The sequence below is a fragment of the Balearica regulorum genome, chromosome 12, assembly GCF_011004875.1.
Source record: "Balearica regulorum gibbericeps isolate bBalReg1 chromosome 12, bBalReg1.pri, whole genome shotgun sequence".
Lineage (NCBI taxonomy): Eukaryota > Metazoa > Chordata > Aves > Gruiformes > Gruidae > Balearica > Balearica regulorum.
In genome coordinates this window covers 4802552-4826221 of record NC_046195.1, presented here as the reverse complement: position 1 = coordinate 4826221, position 23670 = coordinate 4802552, and the positions used below count along the sequence as shown (strand labels likewise).

At 38.6% G+C, this 23670-nt stretch overlaps 1 protein-coding gene across 9 annotated transcripts in view; it reads left to right on the top strand.

The window, feature by feature from the left end:
* TLN2 (talin 2) overlaps nt 1–22813 on the top strand; it is a 253175-nt gene extending 230362 nt beyond the window's left edge. For all 9 annotated transcript variants that reach the window (XM_075765049.1, XM_075765047.1, XM_075765051.1 and 6 more), the window contains 6 exons: nt 3071–3195; nt 9632–9757; nt 13060–13122; nt 13217–13399; nt 17863–17988; nt 19679–22813. In XM_075765049.1, coding sequence (XP_075621164.1) covers nt 3071–3195; nt 9632–9757; nt 13060–13122; nt 13217–13399; nt 17863–17988; nt 19679–19807 — 752 coding nt within the window. In that variant the 3' untranslated portion in view covers nt 19808–22813. The remainder of the gene's footprint in view (nt 1–3070; nt 3196–9631; nt 9758–13059; nt 13123–13216; nt 13400–17862; nt 17989–19678) is intronic.
* Nucleotides 22814–23670: the final 857 nt, after the last annotated feature.

Here is a 23670-nt window from a genome sequence, read left to right as displayed (position 1 = left end):
CCAGAGATGATGATCTGTCATTTTTGTAGTTTAAAACAAAACCAAAAACTAGCAAAACCTCTTTTAGTACTTTCTAGGTGTTTTGGGCCTCCCCTACTTCCATTCCTTTAATTTCTCTGCTGGTATTCACTTGTTCACAGTGTTGGTAAACCTGTCTGACCCTCTCCCACTTCATATGGTCGGACAAAAGTCATCTGTAAATCATATGGCCTTTGAAGATGGAACCATCAAGCAGAGCACTCAAGAGCCACAGTAGCAGAAAACAAAATACAATATCACTCCTCTTGAACTGATGGCTGAATTGTAATTGGATGCCTTGTTCCTTTCCTTACACTCATGTTTGCTCAGTCAAAATAAGACTGTTGCTTTGCAGTGACAGTTACTTTCCAATTTCAAATAAAAGGGGATACCATCATCTTACTGAATTAATACTCAGCCTCTAGCAGTGGTGTCAATTTTAGGTCTGTAGTGCTTACAGGTCTCTGTCTGGGTCCTGGGTGTGTTAATGACACTATGAGACTTCAGAAAATTGTGGTCTGGATGATTTCCTGAACTCTTAGAGTTGAACAACTTGTGAACAAATATAAATTCAGCACTCAAATAAGCAATTAATTCCATTGCTTAGCATATGTTTACTAGTCTTATAACAGATGAGTGATATTTTTCTCAGGCACTGACTTCCTTAGTAAAATTTTTATCCAGTGATGCATGCAAACTCTTATTATGACAGTGCTAATATTCTACATTTTAAATAAGATGAATTAAGAGTGGTGTTATTAAATATTAGACCACTACTGCTGAAGCACATCTCCTACCAGATTTAATGGGAACTTTAGTCTAAAGAAATGCTCACAGTCATCAGAAAAGCATAGGAGCATTCTAATCTCATGGGTAATAGAATGCTACAATAAAATATTTGAATGAAGCATTGAAATAACTTTTTTTTTTTTTAATTCTGTGTCGTCATCCCCCAAAGGCTTCCAGTAAATTCATATTTGTTCAATAATTTTTCCTAAGCTAGGCTAGAGAACACAATATTATTTTTTCTGATACTCTGTGTAATATTCATTGCAGGTTTCCTTCAGTTATTTCTTGTAGGTTTTTTTTCTCTATGTCTTAATATAGTTGCTCCATTTCATATAACAGTGATCTACGTTATGCTTTTTCCCTGTTCAGGTAAATTTATAATTCTTCAGCCTTTTCTGCACTCTTTCTTATGTTTTGAAATTTCTGTTTTCATTTGCTAACAAGCCAAGCCAATATCAGATTTTTTTTCTATTCCCTAAATGCTTTTTAAAAATCTTTTTATTGTCCTCATCTTTGGAGGCATTTATTCATTTTCAGTAGTTTCTGCATTTTACCTCATATTCATTAAAATAAAAATTTACTTTTTATTTCTTTTTTCACTTACTGCCTGTAGGGGATTTTTTAATTATTATTCACTTTAGAAGCTTTTTTTGTGTAAAGTAAAATGTTTTTTGACCATTCCCAATTTTCATTCCTAATTTTGATTTATAGATAAAATCCTGTCTTCTAATCAATTTAGCATGTAAATGTTTTCACCTTTGTGAAATGCCTTTTTTGAAGAGGAACTGCTACATTTTACAAGTTTGGTTTTGATTGTGTTTATACGTGCTGCCTGTATGATTTATTTTTTTTCCCGTGCTTATCTGCCAGTATTAGGGTTTAATGCACATTTTCTTCATCTTGTACACCATTTGAGCAGAGAAATTGTCTTGGGCAGTGTTTTGATATTTGATATAAAATATATATAACTGTACTACATAGGGATAAGCAGCATGATATTAGCTCACTAGGATTACAGTACCATGTCCTTCAGCTTTCTCCCAGCACATCGTAAACAGCACTCAGTCATTTTGTATTCTGTGGTTTGGTCATCCATAGCAGAAACTGCCTCATTCTTTAGCTGGTGCAATGTTGATCCATAAGCATTCAAGGTTATTTCCTTTGGTGCTCGATGAATCAGACTTGGATTATGCTATTCCTGAGGCAAAGCACCAGTATCCTTCTCCCCAGTTGCTCTTCCTTAATAATGATTAATTTTTCAGTTGATATTTTAATATTAGGTTCAGTTTAAATAAGTTTAACAAGGCCCTAATAGATTTTTTTTTTTTTTTTTTTCATTCTAGCTTAGTCTTCCTTTGGCTTCCTTTTCTTCCATCTGTGATGCCACTTCCTTCCCTTGCCCTTAGTAGTTAAGAACTTAGAAGTTTTTTTCCTGGTTTCCTTTTCTCTCTCCATCTGATTCTCCTTCTGGCTTTTTTATTGCTTCCCTCAATCCAGAACATGGATGCTTTCTGATTCTTGTCATCCAGAGAATAATGTTATGAAATTGAAAATAATAATGCACTGAGAACTTCCAAAAATCTGAGATCACCTCCAGCCAAGTATTCATTTTGTAGACCAACAAAATTTCTTTGAGCCAAAAGAAATGCCAAAAACTCAAACACCTCTCGCCAGCCCCCCTCCCCCCTCTTCCCCAAACAAAAAAAATTGACCTTCAGATATGTTACAGAAACTGCTTTGGCCTTCTCTACATTGCTGTTAGAAACACATTGCCAAAAGCATGCTTTCTTCTGTCAATACTAGCTTCATCTCTAACCACTGCCAAAAAAGAGACTCTGAAAAGCATGCTTTGGATGATTATCTGTTATCATCTTTACCATTCTGTCAGACTTCTCAATGTACCTTACAACTTGCTCAGGTTTTAGAAACCATCTTAGTAAGAGCTTTGATAAACAAAAGTTGAGGGGCAGTTAATTTTGTTCCCAGTATGGACAGTATTCCTTCTTGAAGCTGCTTTGCTTACACAGCTCTTAAGTTATTTTCATAACAGAATAATCCTGCTAAATACTTTTTTGCACTCTGACTTACATTTTGCTCTCAGTGGCATAAACTACAGTGGGTTTATGCCATTATGGTTTCTAAAATCAGCTTTCTATGATGTGCATTCCATATTGGGCACTTGAAGTCTGATTGTAAATCACCCTGTTTGAATGGCAGCTCACAGTAGCACTGAAGTTATTGTCTTTGTCTCCATTAATTTCAGGGACAGAGTGGGTGGATCCAGAAGACCCAACAGTCATTGCGGAGACAGAGCTACTAGGGGCCGCAGCATCAATTGAGGCTGCAGCAAAGAAGTTAGAGCAGCTGAAACCAAGAGCCAAGCCAAAGGTGAGTGTCCATCCCCATTGTTTCTTTGAAGTTAATAAAGCAGAAGACGCATTTAGCCAGTATATTGGTATATACTTTGTTACTGTCCACAGTAATGGTATAAACAGTCAAACCTTGCATCAGTCTCAGTGCCACTAGACAGTGCACTGGATGGGACTTACCCATGAAGGAAGAGGGTAAAAAGATGCTTTTCAGGGAATGAGTCAAGCACCAGCCATGAGCAAGCAAAGGAAGAAAAGCCAAATGTTAGAAATGCTTTTAAGAGTTACAGTATCATTACTGTTGATTCTTTACTTTTCTGTTTCCAAACCCATTTTACTGATGTGAAAAGTCATTCTCACTTGCTTTCCTTTGAAGACCTTTTGTTCTCATCTGAATGTGTATAGTATAGCAGGAGAAAGCAGCAGCAACACAGAAGGGATTCAGCAGAATGCTGAATAACCTTCAGGATTTTCTAAGATTAAAACCATAGCATTTTATGCCATGCTAAAAGAGTAGCTGCTTCAGTATCAAATCAGATATGTGGTATGACCATTTCTATTTAATTTTCCTGAAGGAAAATAAATTACAGTTCATTGTGAAAGCAAGTGCTGTTGCATGTTGCTAGGTCATTTCAAACGTGTCTCTGAATATATTATGTAAAAGCAGGCCAACTATTTTCATGCATGGTACAGAGGGAATATATGAAACCGCTGTTACTTATGGTTGTATGCATAGCTCACACGACTGGATCACAGAGAATTGGTACCTTTTGCGTATTGTGGAATAGCGGGCAGGTTTTAGAAGAAATTTCCATGTTGCGTAGAACTGCATCTCTTTAAAATGAAAATCATGCTTTGACTCTGTAATTCAGGAAAGGACTATGTATCTATTTCCCTGTTCATGCTGCTTTATAGGTGCAACACTGTTTTCCAAGTAAAGCTAATGAGAAGTCTTTCTAAAAACCTGGGCTTCAAGAACATTCATGTTGGGTGATTGTTTTTGGTGCAGGGTGGTATTTTGTCATTCAGGAACATCAGATGAAATACTTCTTGGTAGCTTCACTCTTCGAGGACTTCCTACCCCCCCTACTTAGTGATGGGGAATAAATTAGCTCATGAAAAAGAAATGTTCTTTGTCCTGCATTTTTTAACAAGTACATCCATTTTGTTTATAAAGAAAAATGGTCCTTTATAATGAAATTCTACAGAGCAGAGGACACAGGCTGAGTCAGAGGAGAGGAAGAGTCCTCCATCACCTTTTCTATACAATCACTGCACAATAGCATATGTGTGTTGCCTAGTAACCATGAAGCAGTTTCCTTCCAACATCTAAGCCACTCCAGGGTCATTGTAATTTCCCAATGAATACAGATCTCACACCTGCTCCTCATTTAACATGTTAATTTGAGTATCCAGTCTGCCTGTGATTTATTGGTCTATTTGTCATTTTCTGAAACTAAAATTCATATCCAACTGTTTGGTTCATTTGGGATTTAAACAGCCTTTACATCCTTTTTTAGAGGTTTAATCCTTTTCACAATATGGATTGTAATCAAAGGTACTAGGAAGATCACAGCGTGGCTCAAATACCGCTTTTTCTGCTGAAGACTTGTAGTTTGTATCCTCCCAGAGTAGCATTTCCTGCTTTGAACGGGCTCTGTCTTTCTGATGCTCATCTTTGACACCATAGGTAATGTTGTAGTGTGAATGCCTAGACTAGGTAAGGGGGTTGATACAATTTATTTTTTTTTATGCTTAGTCTATGAGATGTAGGAATAGTAGCTATCTTCTACAATGGAACAGACTGCTGGTCCAGCTAGACCAAATATCCTGCTTTGGTTAACAGTAATCATCATCAAGTGAACTTGCAGAGAACTCCTCAGTTGGTAATTTTAGAATAATCTGCCTCCAGGAAATCTATCATCTTCATCATTATTAATTGGTGGCTGATTCTCTGTTTTTGGGTAAGCTTCTGTTATTGGGACAGGGAGTGGGACTTATTCGATTTAGGCTTGAAATTTTCATCTTTGTGTGTTCCAGTTTGTCTATTATGTTCTCTAAAGAAAACAATCAATAGTTGAAGGTAGGGTTTTTTCTCATTTGTCCCACTATCTTAATTTTTTTGATACTTTTGGATTTTTTCAATTCTTTCCCTTGTTTTCTCTTCATATTTTGGCCCCTATCATACCCCCTTGATGTCTTAGACTGAGATCAATAGCATAAGATGTCTTCATTTTCCACTACTGGGAAACATTTTATCCCAGAGAACAATATCTAATGAGATACAGACCTGCTAACTGCTGTCCGTGTTTTATTGTATGACGCATATTCTGTTTGCTTTAAACCCCGGTCATTTGGCTACTGGTGAACGTGCTCCTAAAATGCTTAGTCAGCTAGTCCACTGCCCCATTGATACCCTGTTAATATCTGTATGTCTTCTGAGCTTATATATTGCAAGCACTTTGAGGACTCTCCTAAGCAGGTGTTGTTACTCCTCCCTGTAACACAAAATCTATTCTGTCTTCAAGGTGGGGAATGATCTGTGAAGCAATGAGATCTTTATTGTTTATTAGGCAAGTTTTGGCTGTCATATTTCTTTTAAATACAATTACGTTTTTCCTGAGTGTGGACTCTTTTTTCTGTTTTCCATTTTTGGAGGGTCAAGTGTCTTGCAATGCAGCCACATATTCCTCCTGTTATGCAAATATGCCACTGGCTGTAAAAGAACACCACCACCACCACCACCCCCAAAATTAGTAATTTTTTTGAGAAGACAAACACTTTGTCTAACAAAACCTACGTGCTTCACTAATACTGGAAAAAGAACACTTTTAAGGACTAAGGTGTGGTAGATGCAGTACAACAGCAGAGACCATTGCTGTACCTATCCTATTCTGTTGGTGTGCTCTTCATGCTTCTATGCAGGCTCATGCCTTCAAACACAAGTGTCTTTAGTAGTGAGTAAGAGTTCCCTGCTGTTAGCTTTCAGCAGTTTGTCCTTCTCCCCGTCCCCCCTCCCCTGCCCCAAGATGAATCAAACCTGGATGCCTTTTTCTGCAGGACTCTGTGTGATATGTTTGATATATTAGGTTGTTATTTAATCCAACTATATATCAAACATATTCCTACAGTGTCCTGCCCTGTCTCCGGGGGTTTTAACATAGTAGAAGGCAATATGAAGGAGTACATTCACTCACAAGTAGGTTTAGAAGACTTCGTGCAGACTCCTAATCTAATCCAATTTAAAATATATACATGAAGGGCTCCTTTATCAGTAGAGTTGCTCTTGGAGGGACTTTTATGTTGTGTAGGTCCTTTTATGACAGTGAACGGCAGCTGTGCCAAGAACTGACTTTGACTGAAATGGCTATTGTGTTTTCCATGGCTCACTGCAGTTCGTTTTCTCTTTATGAAATAGAAGATGAGAGCTGCTTCAAAATAAAATGGTTTGTCTCTTGTAATTTTTTTCTACTGTTTAGCAATGAGATTGGGGGCTTATTTGTTCTCCTATTAACCCTGACCTTATTTATGCTACCCCTAATAATGGAGATTCTATAGAAAACTGCTAAAATAGAGTTACAAAACCACCTCAAATTCTTTTTTTTAATGGCACAATCAACATTTTTAGGATATTTCATGCTACAGACTTTGTAGGTAGCCTAATAATTTTGGGTTTTCTGTTCTGGTGACTTCATTTTCCAGTCCATTTATACATGTACATAGTCAATAAGAGCTTATTAGTTTAAGCTTGTGGAAAAAGAGATGTTGATCTTCATGGGGGGCTACATGAGGAAGAAGCTAATGGCTTTTTTCAGAGATCTGGTTTTCTAAAGAAACCCAAGTAGCCCCCTCAAGTAACTACAATCCTACAAGGTGAACTTCTCTGCCATGTATCACATCATTGCTCCTAACTTGTTCATGAAGGCTGTGAACCAATACATGTTGTCAGGGTACTGTTGATGAGCACAGACTTATGACACTTCAGGACACGCTCTTTAATAATGGGAATGGGTAGAAGAATTACTTCTCTTGTAGGGTGTTTTGCTGTGTTCAGTCTTGAACTGCTACATGTCCTTATTGCTATTAGGAATGGTCTTTGGAGAGTACAGGCTGGTAAACATACCCACAGCGCTGACTGAGTATTGTGCCTGCTTCCCCATTTCAAACATGAATATCCAGCCCTCACATGTCATACCTGAGAATGCTGAAGGGAAAACTACAGGGAAGGACTAGAAAACAAGGATTTATTAGAAAAGGTGAAAAATCAGAAGTTCCACAGTTTGAGTGCTGTATAAGGCTGCTTCAAAAATAAATTCTCCACAGAAGGGATCATCTGTCAATAGAAAACTCCCCCCCCCCCCCGAAATAAAAGAAGTTAAGATGATATGAATGTATGAGATTTGGAAGTTTGAGAAGCTCAGGGTGTGGTTTCTTCTCCCCACCCCCCTAAATTTCAATATAGTTGGAAAGAAATTCATTTAGCACACAAGGGGAAAAAAATAACGTTATCTGATGAGATACTAAGGTTTAGCTATCTGTTTTCCTGCTGAGCTTTACCTGCTGCTCCATGGTGGAAGTTAATCCAACCATTGTACAATAGCATTCTCAGTAATGCAAGATTTGATTTCTCTGCATTCCCTTTGAAAGTAGTCATTTTTGCTTAGCATATATGTGCAATATTTAGTCCACTCACTACGCTGAACTGAGTTCAGACAACTACTTTTCCTCAGCGTCTTTTTGGTGACTGTTTTTTCACAAATTGAATACCATCTGGGCTGCCTAATAGATCAGAGTATGGCCATGGGCATTTTATTAAACTTTACTAAAGAATGACACGTCCTTTATAATAAATAAGCAGATACTGAAATGCTCACTTGCTTAAGTTTGAATTCCTGACAATGCTGATATATAAAGAATACTACACATAATATATTTTGTTATGTTGGAAATGAAAATTTTAAAACTCAGTAACACGGAGCTTTGGACAAAAGTAAAAGTGCAATAACAGTCTGTTAAATTGATTATCACGCAGTGGTACTTTTGTTGATATTTCAGTTTAGGTCTTTAGCCAACTTAAATCAGTGTCAACAACACATCTATTTTATGATGAAAAGAAATCTGATAGTGACTATACTGAATTCCATTTAGTGACTTTGGTTTTGTGATGTCGTGCTTGAAGTAAGAGTTTTATAAATAAGACTTGAGGCAGGTTGCATAAATTCAGGACCAACATGATTACCGCTTCGATATAATAATGGTCGTAATGTTACATTGCAAACATTGCCAAAAATTCATGCGGAACATGACTTGCTTACTTTACAAAGCAATTTCTTATACTCTTATTACAAAGACACATGCTTCAGTTGATGGGATTAGCCCCATAGCAAGGCAAGACAAATACTTTTCCTTGAATTAGGTGTCTTTCCCTAAAGGATAAGAAAAACTTTAAAGTGCCAAACAACTCCTTCTACACTTCAGTTTTTATTTTCAGGTGATTCGGTTTTTCTGGTGTCTGTGGACACTATGGTTTCATCTCCTGGACTGTTTTAGTTATGTGGCAGTTACGTGAAGTGCTGAACACTGCTTGAAGTGCCATTTTGTAATGATTTGTAATTACTCATAATTATCTTTTATTATTTTATAATTGACTACTATTTCATCAGATTGCAGTAACAGGAGAACTAAACCTGACATAAATTTAGATGGATGCGCTTAGACTTGCAAATGAAGTGCCCAGTTTTCTAACTCAAAGCCCACACAGCTGGCGTTCCTAAAGTTGGTTATTGACACAAGAATGCTGTGGTTGCATAAGTTGAAAGAAACCTGTATTTCAAAAGCCTCATCTCTCACAACGTGGTCTTTGGAACTTTGTATGTCCAAGACGATTAAACTGGTCTGCTTCACAATGCTGCTCTTTGTGAAATGACAGCTCTTACCAGAAGCTGTTAAATCTATGCAATTGCTTGGTATCTATGTTACATTTCTTAGTACAGGTGAATGAGACAATATACCTTTTTCACTGTTCTTGTTTAATGCTTTAAGTCTTTCAAGTGTTTAGAAAAAGCTCTATCTAGTTTAGCAATCCTGGAAGCCAGTATTATAGCACTACAAGATAATCTTGATATGGAAAAACTAGAATTTCTTTTCAGACCTGCACTTTTCTGAATGTAGTTTTGAGTAGCCCTAGTGGAGGTAATGTATTGGAAAGTTGAAGGCAATTCTTTAAGTATCTTGTGTGAGCAGCCACAAGGGCAACTTAATAGTTAAATTTACTTATGTTGACTCCCAGCTTTTGTCCACATGAAACTCCTTTGCAGAAAATGATGTTGTAAGTCTTACTGAATTTTCTGGTGTGTTCCAAAATCTTCTTGTCTCGCTTTGTATATGTCCTCAATCTTGAAAATACAACTGCTTTCAGATGAATAATGCATGACATTGCTCTTTCTTGGTTATAGCAAGCAGATGAGACTCTGGATTTTGAAGAACAGATCCTGGAAGCAGCTAAATCCATTGCAGCTGCTACCAGTGCCCTTGTGAAGTCAGCTTCTGCAGCCCAGAGAGAGCTGGTGGCACAGGGAAAGGTGGGTAAACAGGACAAGTAGTAACAGTAGCAGGGGAAAGCATCAAAATTTAATCTAGTCTCTTAACTGTTTGCTGTTAAAACAGTAGGAAAGGAGCTTGGGAATGACTAATGAAAATGTAAATCTTTTCATTGTTCATCACAATACATGGCCCAGGCCTGGTTCTGTCTTAAAAGCCCCCACAATTATGCTTATTTGAACCTTGCAACTGTAATTAAGTGTTTGGCTCTTCAAATGTTTCAGCTGTGCGGATTTTTTGTGTTTGTGCTGTTTTTTTTCATTTCATGAAGATCTGTGATTCAAGCTAGTAATGTATAGTCCCACAAGACAGCTTGGGGATCCAAATGCAAATATCGCAGTATACAATACCACTCTGGACCAGAATAGCAAAGGGCCTCACTAATTGTGTCCTCAATGTTTTGCCAGATTCAATGGGGACACAGGCCTGCATGCAAATTCACTAAATTTAAGTGGACATACTTGTAATTATTGTTGGGACCAATGGAAAGAGTGCTTGTAATGTGTCATCCTTTTGATCTGGTCAGGATTGAGGTCTTTGTAATTAATTTTATATCCATCACTGGTTTTTTCCGCAGTTAATATACTTAAAATCTGAACATTAAACAGGTATGTTGCCTGTGAGAACAGTTTTTTATAGCATTATTGTTGTTATGGTTTCCAATTTCATCTAATTCTTTATTCTGAGCAGACTGTGTCATGGATCCTGTCACAAAAGCACTATGCTGTCTACTTCAGCTAGGATTCCTGAGGACTTTGTGCTTTTAGTTCCAGCAGAAGCACAGAGCACTTGTTTAAGAATAATAGTGATGTAACTCTTGGAAAAGACCCACCATAAGTTGTAGCTATGGAACTTATCAATAATGCATAAAACAAGATATTATTAATACCCATTGAAATCTGGCTGTGGAGACAATTGAAAAAATGAGAATTTTGCCTTACCTGCTTCACTTAGATTATTGTGCTGACCTGCTTTTATGTGATAAGACCTGTTCTTATTTAGTTTCATTATGACATACAGCTTGCTTTACTTTCCTCACCACCACCACTGTAAAGTTATACAGAATAATACAGAATGTATTTATATCCCAGTACCAGCCCTGAATCTCCCTCAGGTGGTTTTGGCTTCTTTGCTCCCACAGATACATTTCTATTTGTGTCTTTCAGATTGAGGCTAACAGCACTTGCATCCTATTCCATCCAAGTTCAGATCATTGCTAAAATCACTTTAATCTGTCTGAGGAAAGCTGTACCTTGCTGTTCTAATAGAAGCACACCTGTGAAATATACTGCCACATTAGCAGATATGTTCAGCCTCCTTTACTGAATTTAGCCGGTTTGCTTTATCCATCACTCTTCTACAGTAAATTGCTGAAAGATCAGGAATTTTTGCAGTGAATGGCTTTTACTGATAGTTTCTTGCCGGCTTGGAGGATCTGCAAATAATACTGTGGTCTTGAAGGGAAGAAATTAATCCCAACCAAAATCCAAATTTAATGAAACATCAAACTGCAGAATTGTTTGTGACACATGCTTTCATTATGATACTTCTCACAAATAAATAAAGCCATTAAGATACTTCTGAAATAATGAAGCCCTAACCCATTTTCCTTCTCTTCTTTCTTTACTAATTACTGGTGCTTAGGTAATTGTCACTATGGGGTATTCTCCAACTGCTGTGGTCACCTGTATCTCCAGGTCAGCCAGAAGTACAGGAAGCTGGCTTCTAAAATGACTGACCAAATTCTTGCCCATAGTGAGTGGCTCCAACCTGCCTGGTGGGAAGATTTTGTTATTGATATTGGGGAAAATGTTTTGCTTTTGTAAGAAACCTTCTGAGGCATGCGGTATGGACTGCTCCCAGAAAAGCATGGCTGGCAAGGCGGGAAGGACAAGTTTGGTCTGTTCCACATCCATCGCTTCAGTACTGAACAGTAAATGGTACTGACTATTGGCTCAGATTCCTCACCGATCTTTTTATTTGGTACAGAGGCAGTGGGAAATTCTTACCCAACTGCGTGGATGGGTGCAAACCAGGCATGTTCTTGTCCCAAATACGTTTCTCCCATTGCCTGGTAAAGACTGTGACAGTATCTTACGGGCAAATTGGTGCAATATTGTAGTTGAAGAGCTTGCTAAAGAAGTTTTAAATGAAACTACTTTTCCTGTGGAATTGTTTAAAAAGAATTAATTTTATGTTAGGCAACTCTTTCCATTTCTGCAGTACAGATGAAGTCTGGGAAATTGGATCTGATCTATCTTCTTCCACACCACCCCCCTATTTACTTACTCACACATGCGCACACATACAAAATTCAACCACCACTAACTGGACTCCTGCCTCTGTGGTCTACTTAAAATACATTTTCTGGGGATGATTAGGCAAGAAAACCTTGAAACCTTAAGAACTCATGGACCTAGTGTATTCTTTTGTAGAACTGATTTCTCAGTTATACAAAAGTCTCACCATAGTTATGAGAGAACACATTTTCTGTTTATGTTGATTCTACACATAAAGATTCAATTCCGATCCCTGTGATCCTCATGATGCACAAATCCCTGTTTCCATTTCTTTTAAAATGCAAGAAGTTTCTATAGCATGTTTACATTTCACATATTCCAGTTTCTCTCCCAAAAACTCCCAGACCCAGGCAGTTGGGGGCAGGGGCTGGCAACCAGCTGTAGAATTTTGTTTCATTACTTTCATCTGATGTGGGAAGAAAACGGTCTCCTGCTTGTTGCTGGTACTGCTGATGCCAACCACACTCCAGTGGATGAGCCATGAAGAAAAATTGGCTGCTTTCCTCAACTGCCATTATTAGGCATAAAGGCAGTTAGGGGACTTCCTGTGGAGCTTTCTGTTTTGTACCTTCCCATAGTGCCAGAATCAGAAGAGATTCAGGAATTATGTATATCCAAATGTGTTGTGGAGACAGAAAAAAGTTATTTTAAAGGCCAGGAGTTTAGGAACTACTGCTTCAACTGTTGCTTAGGCCAAAGTCTCGACTGCAACAATTGTTACTCTGGGATTTCTACACATGTTCCAAGGATGGGGCAATTGAAGTAGCATAGCAAGTTGGACACAACATGAGCAGGCAGATGTGTGCTGAAGCGCACTTACTCTGACAACTAACTTTCAGTTGGATTTTCTGCTCCTGTATGTGCTGGGCACAGTCATAGTTGCAGATGTTTCCTTTTTTCATGGATTGCTGTTTGTCTAAATCTGAGACAAAGTAATTGTATTTTCTGTTTCATTGTAAGCCATCTCTGAACTGTTTTTGCAGGTTGGAGCAATCCCTGCAAATGCAGCTGATGATGGACAGTGGTCTCAGGGACTTATTTCTGCTGTGAGTAACTACTTCTCTTAAGGAAAACTGTCAACTTCTCTGAAGAAATAATACCCTGTGAGAACACACAGTAACATTTTTTACTGTCTCCTAGGCCCGAATGGTGGCAGCTGCAACCAGCAATCTCTGTGAAGCAGCTAATGCCTCAGTACAAGGCCACGCTAGTGAGGAGAAGCTCATCTCATCTGCCAAACAAGTGGCAGCTTCTACAGCACAATTGCTTGTGGCTTGCAAAGTGAAGGCTGATCATGACTCTGAAGCCATGAGGAGGCTACAGGTACTTGTGTTCTTTATTACTGAAAACCCCTAGTAGTTCTATGCAAGTGTTGTTTTAGCACTGCGTGAACAATCTCCAAATTTTAGGAATAGTTTTTTGAATTTTCAGAATTCTGCTCAATTTTTCTTCCTTATGGGATTCTGGGATGAATCCATTCATCCAGGATGAAGTGATTGTGCATTTATCATTATTCAGCAGTAGCTACAGCTCACTTCACTGCTTGTTGTATTCTTCATTTTTAAAAGACATTGAGAGATGCAAATGTTTAGTGGCCTGTGCCAAGCCCTCATTTAGGTGCAGTATTGATAGATTCATATTCATGATAAGCCACAGAAATACATAAGCTGAGAATGTTTACTATGTGCATTTTTATAGCAACTGAGCATAGTTGGTTTCTCTGCAACTACTCTGCATTCAGTTAGACTCCCAGTGAGCTTGCGAATGGCTTAGCACGCTTAACTTTGTTGCCCATGAGTATCCTCCTGACCTCTGCAAGATTATGTATATGTTCAACAAAGTACTTGCCTAATTGCCAGTCTGGATTGTGGTCAGTTTTCCTGTTTCTAGCAGTCAAGAGTCAGCAATTGTAGATAGAACATTTCTAAAATGGAGAATCATTGTCAGACAAAAACAAGAACAGAAGCTGATGCAACATCTCAACTACAGTTGGATTTAACTCCTTTACATGAAACTGGTTCCCTTTTACATTACACATTCATTTCATGGTGACCTTCTCTGAACAATTACTGAATTAACATTGTGTTATGATGGGTAAAATCTAATGTCCACAGAAATTTTGTTTAAGGATGTTCATTTTAAAAATGGCTACAGTCTTCTCTGACATCCTTTCCTGCAGGCTCAGCCTGGAATGTAAGAACTACTTCAACTCCTTTTTTCATACCATCAACATGGAGTGTCTTTGGTGATAGTGAAATTTCCCTTTTTCTCTTATTTGCACAGATGCTACTAATGGACACTCAGTATAACAGTTCATGTATGGATAGGGAGAATCAAGTCCAACAGAAATACATATGACTAAATATCTGTCTGAGCAAGAGGAATTGATGTTATCATTTTTTTCAAAGTAGAAAAATTGGTTAAATATTTAAGAGGAAAAAATAAATGTATGAGTGTGTGAAAAATCTGATTGTTCTATAGAAAACAGTGGCATGTTAATGTTATCTGTAGGGTTTAGATGGTTTTAGTGCTTTATAGTGGATTCCTACAGATGCGCTTTGTCAAGAGTCTGTGGGGGAGGTATCAGTAACTGGAAGATAGTTCTGACTGTAACACAACCTGCACTTTAATATCCAAACACCAAGATAGGTCTGAAAGAATTTTAAATGCAGAACAAACAATAGAAACAGGAACAAAATCAAGTACTACAGACTTTTCTCAGCTCTGCCAGGAAATTCAGGGTACTTAGTCACTGTAGGCAAATATTATTAAATAGACATCAAACGTGAAAAGTTGGAAGGGAATGTGAAAAGGAAACAAGCCCAAGCACAGATTGAAAATGAACTTTGCTATTTTACCAAGCTTCATATTAATCCCAAAATGAATAATGAAGGGAAAAGCAGTTTGCACTTGGAAATAATGTCCTTTATCATAGCAAAACCACTGAGCTGATGTCTACCAAATATTTTTACTGGTGGATTTTCCAAAACTACTGAGGCTTTTCAGCTGGCTTTGCCCCCAGCACAACTGTTTTCACATAGCTTTAATCAACAGGTTAGGTTCAGGAGTCTGAGTGTATTAGTTTTCTCTTTCCTACCCCACAAACAACTGCAAGCTTTGGGAGACAATGTTTGAACTGCATTTCCCATGAATGCTAACTTGGAATGCACTGTTACAGATTCTGTTGCAAAACTTAAATGAAACAAATGGAATTGCTTCCATTCTCTTTGGATGAGCTCCAGACTGAGCAGAGCAAATTTCAAGTAATTTGTCCTTGGGTCATTTCAGGTGGGAAGAGAGCTAAGTTGAAGGGGATATTAAGCTGGAAATATGGAATAGTACTGGGGGGGAGGTGGGGGCCAGGTTCAGAGCTGGTCCGTGTGGCTTCCCCTCCTAGTGCCAGTGTGTCTCCAGCATGTGAAAGCAGGCTGTCTTGGCCAGTGGCCTGCGTGGGAACAAGTGTTCTCAGCATACGTGACACCTGGGGACGGTGGGAACTGTGGGGCAGAGAATTTCTGTTCGCTCTTACTGCCTGTCACAACATTGCAAGCACCTACCCTTTTTCTGCACATTGTGAAAGCATCAGTGTTGTTTATTGATGGTGTTGACTGATTTGCTGTTAGATACTAGGGTTTAGGGTTTAATACAAGAACAGCCTTACTGAATCAGATCAAAAGTTCATTAAGCCCAATATGTATTCTGATTCCAGCAGTGGCCACTAGGAAATGCTTAGAGAACCAACTAAGAATAGGATAAGCATGCATGATAGTATTGTTTATTATGTTCTTAGATTCCAAGCATTTTCAACTTGGGAACTTCCCAAGCCAGATGTAGATTCTGTATGTTTAGTGACCCTCCACGATTTTCTCCTCTTAATTTATCCAGTCCTCCTTAACCCCATGTAAACTTTTAGAGTCTAAATTAACACTTCTTGGGCAATAGATTAAGCTAGGACAGTTGTACCTATGTCTGTCCCAACCTGCTTCTGCTGCTTTAAATCCACACAGTACAAACAGCCGAATTACATGCAAATCCACTCCTGTAGCACACGGGTCTCAATTTTCATTTACAGGACAGGCACCTTCTCAGTGCAGGGGTTCTACCAAGATTTAACCATTCACATCCTTCTCTTCATGAAATATTCAGTTGCTCTTGAGAGTACCTGGTACAAAGTAACGCTGTGCAGCATTACAGAAGTCAGTTTGAGTAGTGATAAATTCATATCACTTTGACCCAGCTATGTTACTGCAGGACTGTTGATAACACATTGTTTCTGGTATCTCAACTAAATTCTTCACAATTAAGATACCTCTCCATAGCATTCCACTGTGCAGCGAAGACTTACCCATGGTAACAGGTGATCTAGGTGTTCCTCTTGCTCAGGAGGTGTAAATACCTTTGAATGCTGTCTCTGTTCTCTAAAGCAGTTTCTTTGCTAAAGCACTTGAAATACATTTAGGGCCCCCCTTTCAGTATTTGTATGCATAATGGAGTAGAAAACATGTAGCTAGGTCCCCAAGTCAGTCCCTCAGAATGAGTGACCCATGACCCCTCTTCATGCTAAGTCCACATCTGCCCAGAAGTTTTTCCTGCATCTGCCCTGACATTGATGAATAAAGAGGTGGAAAGGAGGAGGATTCCAGTAAGAGCCAAGAAGGAGGCATAGGTCAAATTTTGGTGTATCAACCACTTTAAAATACAAAATATCAGACATAAGACTTATCTGGGACTCACAAATTTAAAGGACTGCCAATGGTATACGAAAGACGTCATTTACACCTCTATGTGCAGTACCCATTAAACCATGTGCCAGCTTTCCACCACTTTCACCAGCTCTTAGTACACTGGAGAAAATTCAGTGCCAGATTTTATGATGCTGAGCCCTCTACTACCATCACCTGTCTGCACAGCGTATTTCCTAGCCAATGGTCTTCCAGACCTCAGTGCTTAAAAAAAGGTGCCAACTCCATCTTTTAGCTTTAGTAGAAGGGAGGTTTACATTTTGTTTGTGACAAGAATGACTCTTCTACTTGTCTCCGTGGAAATCACAGTAGGAGAATCCAAGGCCACTCCTCTGGTATCCTCCTTGGTAGCCATTAATCCAGTGCCTGTGGACATACTCATTACTGAACATGCAGTGTGGAATCTCTACTGCCAATATGTATTATAGTAAAGCAAAGATAGCTTTGTCAATGTTAGACTGCAGATAGCTTAGTTACCTTTTTCTTTTTGATGCACAATTGCTGACGCTACTCAGTTTTGACAACAAAAGAAGTATAACAAATGTTTGACTGTTTATCTTTAGAAACAGTCTTGTTTCTTTCTTATCTTGAGAATTATTAAGGAAATAAAAGTTTAAATTTGAGATAATCATGGGTAAGTGGCTACTTTGCCCTGATGAAAGTCCATTACCTTAAAAACTTCATTGCCTTAAAATGTTTCGTTATACGCTAGCTTTCATTTTCTGTTCTTCCTCAAAAAAAAAAAAAAAAAGATCTGATCAGTGTTGTGCATAGCATAACTTGTGATTTCATCCACTGTTTTATTTCAAACTGTAGGGGAAAAAGTCTTGTTTGTGACTTTCCCAACTTCTAGCTTCTTAAATAAAGGAATTGTGTTCCTGTCTCTGCCATTGATTTTGAAAGATTAATTTGCTTTTCACTGGGAAAAACAAAACACACCTTTCCTGTGTAGTCAAGCAAAGATGTTTTAGATTTGATGCTCAGATGAATCCATGTTAGTTATGTATTTTTGTTATTACTAAATGTCTTTTGTCTTTTTCAAAGGCTGCAGGAAATGCTGTCAAGCGAGCATCAGACAATCTTGTCAGGGCGGCCCAGAAAGCAGCATTTGGGAAAGCAGAGGATGACGATGTTGTGGTCAAAACAAAGTTTGTGGGTGGCATTGCTCAGGTTGGTACAATCACCCAAGAAGTAAAGCAGAGAAAAACTATCACAGAAATATAGCATAGTGTTACAATGTCCATCTGCTGCATTGCAGGCTGGACAAATCTATGTAGAAATCTGATAAATTACTCAATGCCTCACTGTTAGGTAACCACTGACATAACAGCAAAGTGATATGCTGTAAGATATCTGTGCTTCTTCACTGAGCATTTACTGTACTAGCAGTTACCATCGTCCAATATCTTCTATTTTTGTTCTGATGAAGTTAATGGTTCTTTTCAAACTTCTCTTATGTACTTCAAATATTCCCAAATCTTAATGGAACACTAGTTTTGTACGTATATAATCAAAGAAATAGAAAGTGAGAGAAAAGAACTGATGACATTTTCTTACTGTGACCATAATCATAGAATCATAGAATGGTTTGGGTTGGAAGGGACCTCAAAGATCATCTAGTTCCAACCCCCCTGCTGCGGGCAGGGACGCCCTCCACTAGACCATGTTGCCCAAAGCCTCACCCAACCTGGCCTTGAACACTTCCAGGGATGGGGCCTCCACAACCTCTCTGGGCAACCTGATCCAGTACCTCACCACTGGAACAGTAAAGAATTTCTTTCCAACATCTAATATAAATCGACCCTCCTTCAGCTTAATGCCATTACCCCTTGTCCTGTCACGACACTCCCTGATAAACAGTCCCTCTCCATCTTTCCTGTAGCCCCCTTCAGGTACTGGAAGGCCGCAATTAGATCTCCCCGGAGCCTTCTTTTCTCCAGGCTGAACAACCCCAGCTCTCTCAGCCTGTCCTCATAGGAGAGGTGCTCCAGCCCTCTGATCAGCTTCGTGGCCCTCCTCTGGACTCGCTCCAACAGCTCCATGTCTCTCCTGTACTGGGGCCCCCAGAGCTGGACGCAGTACTCCAGGTGGGGTCTCACAAGAGCGGAGTAGAGGGGCAGGATCACCTCCCTCGACCTGCTGGTCACACTCTTCTTTTGATGCAGCCCAGGACACGGTTGGCTTTCTGGGCTGCAAGCGTGCACTGCGAGCTCATGTTGAGCTTCTCATCAATCAATACCCCCAAGACCTTCTCCTCAGGAGAATAAATAAATGTGGGCAAATAATAACAATATTTAAAAATAGATTCCAAGGCTTTGAGGTTGTATCAACTTCTGGATTCACTGTTACGAATGAAGAACATATACTGTGGTCACTACTTAAAAGATATTGAAATTTATTATTTCTGCATGTCTGTAAGTACTGTAATTTTTCCTTTGGCATTTTGAGATGCAAGAAAATACTGTGGATACCTGCAGTAATGAGTATTCAATTTTACTGTCACTCAAAAATTATGTCAAGACAGGGTGCTTATCCTACATGTGCTAACTCCTCACCCCGATGAATGTTGGGGGAGCATGGCACTATAAAATCCATAATGGATGTACAGTAAAATTATGCTGGTAGATTCTTTTTTTAATTTTTTTAGTCTTTGTTAAGAACCAAGTGGGAATATGATACTGTTCCTGATGGCATAGTCCTGGAACCTGGAAAAATTTTAGCAGTTCCTGCCAAAGTAATTGAAATTTGGTGCTTTTGTGGAGAATGCTCAAGGCTTATTTGTGACTGGTGTCATAGAGAAAGAGATCTTGTTTTACAGACAGTATTCCTTGCTGTCATAATTCATGCTTCTGTTTTCTAGATCATTGCAGCCCAAGAAGAAATGCTGAAGAAGGAAAGAGAGCTGGAAGAGGCAAGGAAAAAACTGGCTCAGATCCGCCAACAGCAATACAAATTTCTACCCACAGAGCTGAGAGAAGATGAGGGTTAACCTGCTGAGATTTTCATCTTTTTTGTTGTTGTTCTTTTACTATTTTTTTTCTTTTCTTTTAAAGAAATAAGCTAAAGGGGGACAGTACAGTGAGAACTGCTCTGACAACATTCTGGTATGCCAAGCACTTAGCTAAATAAATGTCCTGTCATACCTTTGGATGAGCAGAGGTCAATAAACACTTGTTCGTTCTCATCTGGTCAGCTGAGGTGCATGATGATCAAATAATGGTACAGTGTTAGGTTCATCATTCCTGTTCCTTCCTTGACTTATATCTCAGGAGAGAATGTTTCACTTTTTACTAAAGATACTAAGTCAGTATTATTGTCACTTTCCTGATGCTTCAGGTATTTATCGTTCCTTGACTTGTTATAAAACATTTATAATATTAGTAGGAAAACAGTCAAGAAATCTTTCATATGATAAATATCACATGAGCTGGTGGTTCTCCCCCAACTACACTTGTAAAAGTACCGAGATGGAGAAGGATGTATGTCTGAGTGGAGAAACATGCATGAGTGTGGGTTTGAAGAAGATGCCTGTTCTCTTTCAGTGTTATATAGCTGGTTCACCCCAAAACTGGAGGAGCTGTCTCTGCACCTGTTTGCACTAGTAGTATTACTCCTTACCAGACACCAACAAGCTTCTGCTTGTACAGTATTTGGGTTTACAAAATGTGGCAATAGCCATTCCTTAAAGAGCTCAGAAAACAAAGAAATGGAAACCTCGTCACTGCCTCAGTAATAGCAGGTTCATGAAGGAAAATGCTGTTTCAATTAAATACCTCTAATGTGTGACTACTTTTACAGTATTATACACACATACACGTGCTCTAACATTGGACTGAATAGTTTGCATTTTGTTTTTTAATTGAAGTTATCTGGTTTGTACTGTGGGATTTCTGTTAGAATGTATGTTATTTTAAACAGGGAAATGCCCAGTACAACAAAAGACTATCACAACTCTTGTTATTCTTTTAATAATTTCATTTATAATTCTTATTTTTTGAAACCTGTGGGTATTGTAGGAGAAAAGAATAAGTCATTTATGAGTAGGCTTTTCCTGTAACATCTTTTAAAAAATCTGGACTCAAGGGAGTTTGTTTTCATAATTGGTATTGATGAAAATGTACTCACCAACGAATTGCAGAGAAGCAATAGCAGCAATCTATCAGCAATCTTTGTCTTCAGCTGCAGAAAGGTGCGGTATGCTCTCAATATCTCTGTTGTGACCTAAACAATAGTAATATGGGTAGAATGAGTAACACGTTCTACCCTGTCAAAGAATGAACACAAATCACAGCAACTTTAGGAAAAGCTCAACTATTTGACTAACTACAGAAACACCATCTCTCCTAACAACAATTTCCAACATGCTTCCAACTCCACTCAAGCCCTCTTAAACAATAATGTCAAGTCTATTTAGGTCAAAGGATGTTGCCACTCCAGTCCTTCTGAAGGCTGTGCTGTCATTTAGATACCTGCCGAGTACATTCAGCTGAGCCTCTTACGTTATATGCATACCCACCTAGTTGTCATTGTTGCAGAAATACTTGTCTTGTAGACTCAAAAGTAAACACACACACCCCCCCCCAGTAGGTAGGTTTACCCCTTTAGATAGTGCTAACTCCTCATTTACGTTACCTGCATGAGATATAATTATCAGGAATTTTGTCACACTAGTGTTAAATATATAGCAAAAAATTACTAGAGAATTAATAAATATTAAAGTGTACAAAGATTTTTACTGTTAGAGTCTCTTCTCTGGTACTGATGTATTTCAGACTCAGTAGAGTTGCTGGAGAATCCACAATCATGAGAGGAAAAATAGCAAATCCCACATGGAATCACTGGCATTGACAGATGTGCTGTAATGTGTAAGCTTGTGTGCATATGCAAACTCTGAGAGACATGCAATTCTGAGTTCTGCAATTTTCCACTTTAGCACAATTGATTTGTTTTTTTTTCACTCAACTCACTGTGAGCAGTGTCACAGAATCTCAATGTTAAGAATTCCTATTCAAAAAAAAAAAATTCCTGTAAATTTTTAGGCAGAAGGCTAAATTGGTGCTTATTGCTATAAGGCTTAAATAAAGACAGCTCTACTGATAGGGATTTTGTGCTGCTGTTGGTAAGTTCAGCTTCTTTGCAGCTCATGGTGCTCTCTCTTTTTTACCTGGATAGCCTCCCATTCCCATCTCTTTTTTGGAAAAAAATGCCAGACATTTGCTACTGCTTCCCTTTCAACCTGTTTAACCTATTGTTTGGTCTCATTAAAGCACGAAGAAGGATGATGCTGTCTTTAACACCATGGCAGTATTTTATTGTAGGTATAATACTGTTGTAATATATTTTGATCAGGATAGTATTTGCCAGTTTGAAAGAAGCCAAAAGCCTGGTCAAATGCAACTATATATGGAAATTGCATAGCTAGAAAATTTTATCAGTATGTAGAAGGAAAGAACATGCTCAAATTGCGTTCCAGATAAATTTATTTGGGAAGTGCATTTTAGCATAGTTCTTTTGAGACCTATTTCTGATTTAATGTCCCCTCTTATTTGACAGAAAGTCTTGTTCTTTTTTTCTCCTTAGCTATGTGTTCCATAGAGGAACGACAGTCAGATAAGTAGCAGAGCTGAACAAACTGAAGTATTTTTTTTACTCTGAATTTTGGGTCTTCATTTGGGAAACATTAAGAGAATATAAGCTCATCTAAAGTCTTCCTATTTCAATTTTTTCTTCCTGTTATAATTTGCAGTACGACTGAAGTCCATGTGTGAATGTCTGTGGTGTTTGGAACTAGTCCATGCATTTATTTGTCATGGAGACTTGCAGCAGGAAGTGACAAGTTGGAGTAAGGGCTGGAAACTGGTTAATAAGAAGGACATAGGTTTACTTTGTTCTGTTAACTAGTGAAATGGTAAATGAGCTCTGTTGTATCTCACCCTTCTTCATGTGAAATTCTCTTTAAGGAACTGTATGCAAATTAAAAGCAAATTGCCTCAAAGTTGTGTGTAAATAGTCTAGTGTTGTTTCCCCAACTATTCAGAAAATAATTTGAACATTTTACCACTTGTCTAAACTTTTCTACATCAGAAGCCTCAAAGTAAGAAAAGTTTTAAAGCAAAAATTGAAGGCTAGACTCTTGTTTCATCTGTCCTTTTTCCTTTGGTTTTCTGCATCTTCCTTAATTCCTGATGAAGGGATGAATACATAATCTAGAAACCTCCTGAACATAAATATGTTTAGCTTATGACTACACTTTTGCTTCTAATCAGTCCAAACCGGTAAGATATTCACCCCAGGAATATGGCATATGCCATCACTACATTTATCTTCCCTACATTTTTTTAAATCTCTGATTTTGGCCTCTTCAGGGATCTGCTTGGCAGAATACCACGGGACAAAGCCCTGGAAGGAAGAGGGGCCCAAGACAGCTGGCTAATATTCAAGGGTCACCTCCTCCAAGCTCAGGAGCAATGCATCCCAACAAAGAGGAAGTCAAGCAAAAACACCAAGAGGCCCCCATGGATGAACAAGGAGCTCCTGGGCAAAGTCAAACAAAAAAAGGTAGCCTACAGAGGGTGGAAGCAAGGGCAGGTAGCCTGGGAGGAATACAGAGAAACTGTCCGAGCAGCCAGGGAGCAGGTTAGGAAAGCCAAAGCCCTGACAGAAATTAGCCTGGCCAGGGATGTCAAGGACAACAAGAAAAGCTTCTACAGGTATGTCAGTGATAAAAGGAGGACGAGGGAAAATGTGGGTCCCCTCCGGAATGAAACAGGTGACCTGGTTACCCAGGATATGGAGAAGGCTGAGGTATGACTTCTTTGCCTCAGTCTTCACTGGCAAGTGCTTGAGCCACAC